This window comes from Capsicum annuum, chromosome 4 (genome assembly GCF_002878395.1).
Source record: "Capsicum annuum cultivar UCD-10X-F1 chromosome 4, UCD10Xv1.1, whole genome shotgun sequence".
NCBI lineage: Eukaryota > Viridiplantae > Streptophyta > Magnoliopsida > Solanales > Solanaceae > Capsicum > Capsicum annuum.
This window is the reverse complement of record NC_061114.1, coordinates 219,076,350-219,084,620: the sequence shown is the minus strand read 5'-3', so window position 1 is coordinate 219,084,620 and position 8,271 is coordinate 219,076,350. Positions and strand designations below refer to the sequence as shown.

The 8,271-nt window shown below is 37.7% G+C and overlaps 1 protein-coding gene across 1 annotated transcript; it reads left to right on the top strand.

The window, feature by feature from the left end:
• The first annotated feature begins 1,339 nt into the window (after nt 1-1,339).
• Nucleotides 1,340-5,558, top strand: LOC107869475 (inactive poly [ADP-ribose] polymerase RCD1). The gene is given in 5 exon segments (XM_047411703.1): nt 1,340-2,846; nt 3,802-3,842; nt 3,981-4,174; nt 4,177-4,485; nt 4,611-5,558. Coding segments are annotated over 4 exon segments (1,488 nt in total). The 5' UTR covers nt 1,340-1,799; the 3' UTR covers nt 4,383-4,485; nt 4,611-5,558.
• Nucleotides 5,559-8,271: the final 2,713 nt, after the last annotated feature.

Genomic DNA, 8,271 nt, shown 5'->3' with positions numbered 1-8,271 from the left:
TATCTACATTATGATGTTATAGAAGGCTGAGAAGGTAATTTTAATCCGTCTGCAGGTGCTGATTCTTACACGCTGGTGGTATTGGTTTGTTGTTGGCTCCAATAATCCTCTATCACGTGGTCGCTATGGTTATGAGTCGCTCTCACTACACTTCTGCTTACTCATACAAATGTTTTCCTGATTCAACTGCCAGCTAACCTCATTCTTGCTATAAGATGATGGGAGATTTGGCTTGTTTAGTTCGTGTGCACACCTTGACTTCTGAAGGTACAAGTAAAATCAAGACGTTCATGGTCGTGTTAGGAGCGGAGCTTATTTGACATGGTTATAACACTAATAAACTCATGTGGGCAAGTTCTCAATATTTGTCATAAATCAATGTATGTTTGTCACTTGAATTATTGGGCCCGCGCTGGTGCCGGTTCTTCCGCCTAGTTCTTTTATAAGGGAGAAGTATATAAATTAGACCCAATCTATAAATATTTAATACTCCTTCCATCCCAAATTATCCGTCCTAAATTTTCTAATTTGATGTTCTATTTTACTTGTTTTTTTTTCATTAATCAGGAAGAAATAATTTTTTTTTTCTTCATGTTTTACCCTTTGCATTAATTATATTTTTTGTAAATTAAAATATAAACATCTTTTAATAGGTTTACTATGCTAAACTAGCCATGTTATTTGTTATTTTTCTTAATCAATGTATCACCTCAATTTGAGACGGGTAATTTGAAACGGAGGGATAGGTTTACTATGCTAAACTAGTCATGTTATTTGTTATTTTTCGTAATCAATGTATCGTTTTAATTTGAGACGGTAATTTGAAACGGAGGGAGCAGCTAAGTTCAAATTAATTTCAGTCAATAATTATACGACTCAATTTATTTACCCGAGATGTCTTCTTAATTGCACTTTTTCCTTCTTTTTTCCCTTTGCATTTATTGTTCTACCCTTTTTTTCATTTTTTAAAATCTTTTTATCTCCTTTTACTCTTTATTAAAGATGTCATTTAATAAATTTTTAATTATTTATTTTCTTTTTTTGTCTATTTTTATCTTAATTCTTTTTACTTTTTTTTGTTAATTTATCTTCTTTTCAAGTTTTTCCTTTTTTATATCTTTGCCTTTTAAAAAAATGAAAAATAAGAATAACTATTTTTAGATTTATAAAAATTTTAAAACAAACTAGACTAAAATAAAAAATAATGAAAGGAAAACACTAAAGTCGCTATGATATAAAATTTAAATGAGGTCATTTTATGAAAAAGAAAGTCGCAAAGTAATTTTAAAAAATCATATTTAGACGTGTTATAATACAAAATATAAATTATACTCTTTAAAATTATTTGTTATACATAAACATAAAATAAAGGCAAAAAAAAAACAAATTACTCATTTCAACAACTACTTATCGGGTGAAAATAAAAATAACTCAGGCAAAAGAAGTCTACATCCTAGTCAAAACGTAACAACTATAATCTTATCTTATTATAAAAACGATTAATATTAATATAATTTAACTATCGCCACATTTCTCCCGCTCTTATTTTACGTCATTACCAGAAACGCCCCTTGGCTTAGAACAAACACGTTGCTTTGAATCGTCACTTCCTTTGGGCTATATATAACCATCTCATGTTGCTTTGAATCGTCACTATTCCAATCAACAGTGTTATATAAACGAGGCTCTTGTTCATACATATATATTTCTTCAGTTACACAACTTATTGTTCAACTACTACTGCTCACTTGTCTTAAGAGTTTTTACTCTCTTTGTCTACAGTGTATCTATCTGTTGCCATGACGAACACACCGACACCAACCGCTAGCGCTTCCTGTTCTACGTCGAAAATCGGTGGCAATGAAAGTGATGCTCCTGCAATGTTGAGTTCCGATGTTGTGTATGCTGCTGAGCCAGCTGTCGATGGAAACAAGATGAAAATTTCTGTTCCTCTTAACAGGATGATAAGCAAGGATGGTGTTGTTGTTTCTCCAGTGACGATTGAGGTTCCTATACCGAGAACAATGCTGTTACCAGAATCAGGGAGGTGGCCTGATCATGCTCAGTTGTTGTTCCAGAATCGCATGAATTTTAAGGAAAGCGGAAAACCTGTAAGGTTTGTGTTCTACAAGGGTGGAGAGTGGTCGAGATTCGGGGATGGAGTGGTTGATGTGTTGAGTTCAGCCTTTGTAAGTGGCAAAGCTATGTATGAGGTGGATATTGGAAGCTTTAAATTTATATTTGATTTTTATCGTATGATAGCTATTGATTTTGTCAGGGGGATAGAGATGTTTATAGGTTGGATGGATGACAATAACAAGTGGTGTTTTCCTAAGGTTGTCTTTGAGGGTTCAGAAAACATGGAGAGTCGCAAGATTGAACTGGAGCTAAGAACCACTGAGAACAAGTCAACTGGAGAAGAGTTGGGAAAGAGGAAGAGGGAAAGCGAGGAGAACGAAGGGGAGAAGGGAGAATGCAGTCCATCTCATATCAAACAGCAGCGTGTTGTCGACACTCAATTGCTGCCACCAAAGTGGCCAAGGACAAGGTTACTGAGGGAGGAGGAGAGACTGAATCAGATGATAAAGGGTTTAATCTTGTCTTTTTTGAGTGCTGAAGCAACAGTCACTGGTGTTCATCAGTGTCTTAGAACGGGGCCGCCGTTTCAGACTTTTCAAAACACTGTGGAGACCGTAAGGAGAGCAAGAGGGGAGCCTCTTGAGTATGCGTGGTATGGCACATCGTCCAAAAATGTGGACTGCATTGAGCGTACAACAACAACAACAACAACAAACCCAGTGTATTCCCACCTAGTGGGGTCGGGGGTAAGATGTACGCAGTCCATACCTCTACCTCTGAAGAAGTAGAAAGGCTGTTTCCGATAGACCCCCGGCTCAAGACACGAGATACCACACAAACACATAGTAAAGCACAGCACAAGGTTACAAGATTACATCACATAAATACGGCACCCATAAGTAATATAAAACAGAGGAAAGTACACAGATTCATAATAAAACATGGAACACGGACTCCTAACAGGAAAAAAAAACCCACCAAGTAACTCCCTACACTAGCGACTCAAACTGGCCCTAGTCCTCTACCCTAATTCGCGTCCTCCAGACCTTCCTATCTAGGGTCATGTCCTCGGTGAGCTGTAACTGCTCCATGTCTCGCCTAATCACCTCACCCCAGTACTTCTTCGGCCTACCCCTACCCCGCCTAAAATCATCCAACGCTAGCCTCTCACACCTACGGACCGGGGCATCCATGCCCCCCCTCTTCAAGTGTCCGAACCATCTCAATCGGGCTTCCCGCATCTTGCACTCCACTGGGGTCACACCAACCTTCTCCCGGATGGTCTCATTCCGAACTCTATCCCCTCTAGTCAGCCCACACATCCAGCGCAACATCCGCATTTCTGCCACCCTCATCTTTTGGATGTGGGAGTTCTTAACTGGCCAACACTCCGCTCCATACAACATGGCCGGACGGACTACCGCCCTGTAGAATTTGCCTTTAAGCTTAGGCGGCACCTTCTTATCACACAGCACCCCCAACGCGAGCTTCCACTTCATCCATCCCGCCCCAATACGGTGCATTGAGCGTAGTGGCTTTGAAATGTCTATGATTCCAAGCGGTTCTCATACTTCTGGTTTGGTATATACTTGACGCCTATATACTCGCCTCAACTTATGTATGCCATAAGGCATAGGGCCTTGTATTCGAATAGAAAGATCAATCTTTCATCTAAAGCTGCAACTCTGTCCTCGACTTCATTCGGGGTAAGATGAAGAACAGCCAGATACTGGAATTGGAGTAGAATCAACGGGGACTCGGAGGTCCTCCGCAGGACCTAGGAATAGAATAGGCGGGATGAGCACTCGAGCAGTTTCTTGAAAACTCGCTTCAGCTACTTATTTTCGTTGTTGCGGGAATCGGTACTTCCGTTCAGTAAGGGAATACAAGTCTTTCTGAAGCCAGGGTTCCCTTTGTTCGGTGTCCGGGGAAGAGAAAGGAATCTATTCGGGAAGCGCTTACCAGCCCCTTTATCGATACCAAGGGGAAGCAGGAATTAGACCAATAGGGCACTGCTCTATATTGGGAAAGCTTGAACAGGTGGATTTCCAATCTAAGCAACTGTCTCCGTCAACTGCGGATTTTGATAATGGAGTAACTTGACGAATCCAAACTTATATGTGGTGTGGCCTAGCTATATGAAAACGCACATTCTACCAGTCTGTATAGTCAGCTATAAATTCGAGCTTCTAACGGTAGGTAAATATTGTTCCTTTTCATTATTATCATTCGTTTCAATTACTTTTGAATATCGTGAGAGAAATGGAACACTCAAGTGCAAATACAGGTCTACTAGATGGTGATCCTCTTGCTCATAACGCATGGAGTACATTACTATCCAAGCTAAGTAGTTGGCTTCCACCACCAAAAGTGCTGGAGTTGCAAAGTTTGTACGACTCCTATAAGGTAATTTATTTCCCTTTTTTAACACCGGGTATTCAAGGATTTACTATATACAGGTGGTGAATCTGGTTTCAAGACCATTATTTTGATCGACTTCTCATACAATTTCTCATACAAATTGTTCACAGGAAGGAGAAGTAGAGAAAGAAAAGTTCCTGATACAGTTACGATCTGTTGTTGGTGATGAGTTCTTGCATTCCATTATTCAGGACATCCGCGGCTGAGATGAGGTTCTTTGGTGTCTAATCTTGTTCTAAGTGTAATGTTACCTTTTACATTGGGAAACCATAGCAGTAGCTAGGAAGCAAGTTGTTGTAGTGATATAAAAGATTCAGGACATTTTAAAACTTTTTCCTTGTCATCATGTTCTTTGTCTTTGTAACTTGGGAACAACTTATGTTAAACTTTTCAGTTTTTCTTTGATGACAAGCTTTATAGACACACAAATTGCATATACGTAGTGCTGCATGTGAGAAGTTTTACATTCCGTGTCAGTGAAGCTTCCAAAGAATGCCCTTTTTAAATTTGTGAACAACTTCCGTTTAACAACAACCACAAAAATGTTATGGCGTGTCTAATAGCACTAGTTTCAAAAGTTACCTTTTCTTTTCTTAAACATCGTGCTCAATCAAACAGGATCACATAAGCTAGTGGCAATAATGTGTTTGTAAATTATGTCAGCATACTGTGGTATCATGCTTCCTTTATATAACAGTGTGGACTGTATTATTCATTTAGTGGGTAGCATATAGTTTTCAGAATTGTCACAACTAGCAGGTTAATTTGATTGTTGATATTTGCTGTGCTTCGAATGGTTATTTTATCAGGCCTTGCTTTACTCGTGCATGATGCATATACGTAGTGTTGCATATTTGCTGTGCTTCGAATGGTTATATTATCAGTCCCTATACGTAGTGTTGCATATTTTCTGTGCTTCGAATGGTTATTTTATCAGTCCTTGCTTTACTCGTACATGATGCATATATGTAGTGTTGCATCTGAGAAGTACAAACACACGCTCCATTTCAATCCATGTGACCTGTTTTTGAGTTTGATTGGTCTATACTATCCACCAACTACATGTACTGTAGTGGAATTTGACAGTGTGGACTGTTTTCTTCATTTAATAGGTAGCATATTTAGCTTGATGAATGATTTAGATTCGACAGTGTGGACTGTTTTCTTCATTTAATAGGTAGCATATTTAGCACGATGAATGATTTAGATTTGACAGTGTGGACTGTTTTCTTCATTGAATAGGTAGCATATTTAGCTTGATGAATGATTTAGAGATGTTTAACTAGGTTAATAAGTCTCTATAGGTTAATAAGTCTCTACTTGTAAGCTGAAAAGGGCATGACAGATTGTTAGAAATGGAACACATATTTGGGTTAGGGTTATAAACCTGAAAGGTGATTAAATTCACAGCTTGACCAACAACTGTTTTCTGATCTCTTGTCACTTACATTTATTGGTTCACTAACGTCTTTTCAGGGCTAAGGTTTATCTGTTATTTTCTTGACCGGCTATTCATCTATGCCATTGAAGTGATTGGTCCAATAGGATAGTTGGCTGTTGCTTCATTCTTCAAGTTCATCTCATATTTGTCACGACCTGTTGCTTTATTCTTCAAGGTTTATTTGTTATTTCTTGACCAGCTAATTATCTAGGCGATTTAAATGATTTCAACAGGTTCTGACACCCTCCTCTCTCTAGCTGTCTTACCATTTGACGCTGTTCTGATTGCTTGGCTAGAAATTGTATTGGTGGATGACTAATAACCATGTTGATCCCCCACCTCCCACTAGGGTATCGGATAACTTTGTCCACCAAGGCTACGACAAATGGAAAGAAATCCCTTGGTATTTTTGTGCTTGCTATGATTTGAAGGTGAGATTCCATGCTTATTTGCCTTGTTCTTGTGCTTTTGGAAGGTTTTAATGAACTATAGCTGTGAGAATTAATGCATAAATTGAGCTTCATATGTTCCTATATGCAAAAGGTAACTTGTTGATATCCACCTTGGTTTCCTAGTAGCATTTTTAGCAAACTTTCCAAAAAAAAAATCGTAAATTTCTGTCTTGTCCTGTCGATACCACAAACTTGAATTGAATGGGAGAAGATGGGGTTGGAAGGGTCACATTTAGGCAATCTTAGAAAAGCCGTTGCTACTGCAAATCAAAGCTTCCAGAGAATTGCTCTCAAGTTGAATGACCAATTCTTAGAACAGAAAGAACGATACATTTCCCTATCATGTGCACCAAGAATAAATCTCATGGCGTTCTTGGTCAAGTTTCTTTGATGTGTGTCCCCAAAAGGTTGTCAAAGACTGCTTTGCTTGTTCCTTTTGTTGCTGAAATGAGGATTTACACTCAGGAATCCCAGAGGCACATGATGTTACAAAAGTTTTCCCTTTTCATTTTATTTAATTACACTCTCCAGAATTTCTTACTGAGCTTAAGATTGGAAAACCTTGGTCGTCCTTCGGACTTTAATTAGCATCGAGCCTCTTTTTAGGAAGAGTAGGAAAAGAGTTTCAATATTGAAACAGCATTGGATAAAGGAAAAGACAAAAAGGGGAACCGACTCGTTCCTTCCTTGCGGAGGACGAATCAAGGCCTGAAGTTGGTTCGTCGAGCAAGAGGAGAGAAGGATCAACAAGGATATATCATACTCCCTCCATTTGCTTTTATTTGTCATTATTTTCCTAGTTGTATTTCCATTTTTACAAATCACTTTTGACACATCGAGAAAAAATAAATGAGAGAATATCATCATATTTTATACTCCGCACTTATTTTATTATATTATCCCATATTAATTGATATGTCGATTAATATATCTTGAAAATGATTTGAAGAATAACTAACTTTGATTTAGCGGCAAAGTTACCCTTAACTATTCATTATTAATTTATCCCTATGAGAAAAAATTTAGTGAAGAAAAAGAGTACATTTCTAACAATATGCATATAGGTTGCCTTATTAAAAATCTTACAAAAAAATTTAGTGGGACAAAATATCGTAAGAGAAAAAGAGTACAGGTTGTACAATGCATATTAACTTTCCTCTAATGAAAACATCTTGAACCTTTGCATCCCGATCTTGTGCACCATCTTCTTGAAAGTTGTAGTTAGAAGAGACTTGGTGAATAAATCAGGTACATTGTTACTTGAACGAATTTGTTTTGAAGCTCATGTGTGTTTTGACAAAATATGTTTCGTTCTATCTCCTTTTATGACTCCTCCCTTGAGGTGTGTTATTCATGCTACATTATTTTCATATAAAATTATGTCACTTTGTCACATTTCAAATCACATTTTTGTCGAATGAGATGTATCATGGACCTTAATTACACACACCCTCAGTTTTCTCATGAATAGCTATTATCTCAGCACGGTTCGATGAAATGGCTATGATGAACTGTTTTGTTGATCTCCAAGACGTGACAATATCCCCACATATGAACATATAGCATGTTTAAGACTGAGCTTTATGCGGGTCAGATAAGTACCCAACATCAGCATAACCAACGAGATTGGAACTGCAATCTTTAGAATAAAATAAGTCCATAGTTGTAGTCCCTTTTAGATACCGTACTATGTGTTTGATTTCATTCCAATATCTCCTAGCAGGAGCACAACTATATCTTGCTAACAAATTGACTGAAAAGACATGACACTTAATAACCAATTCAATTTGATATATTTCTCATTTCAGCAAATAATCTATTGCTTTTGAAAACTCTCCTTATCAAAATGCATCCTTTCCATGCCAGTATGCTTTAATA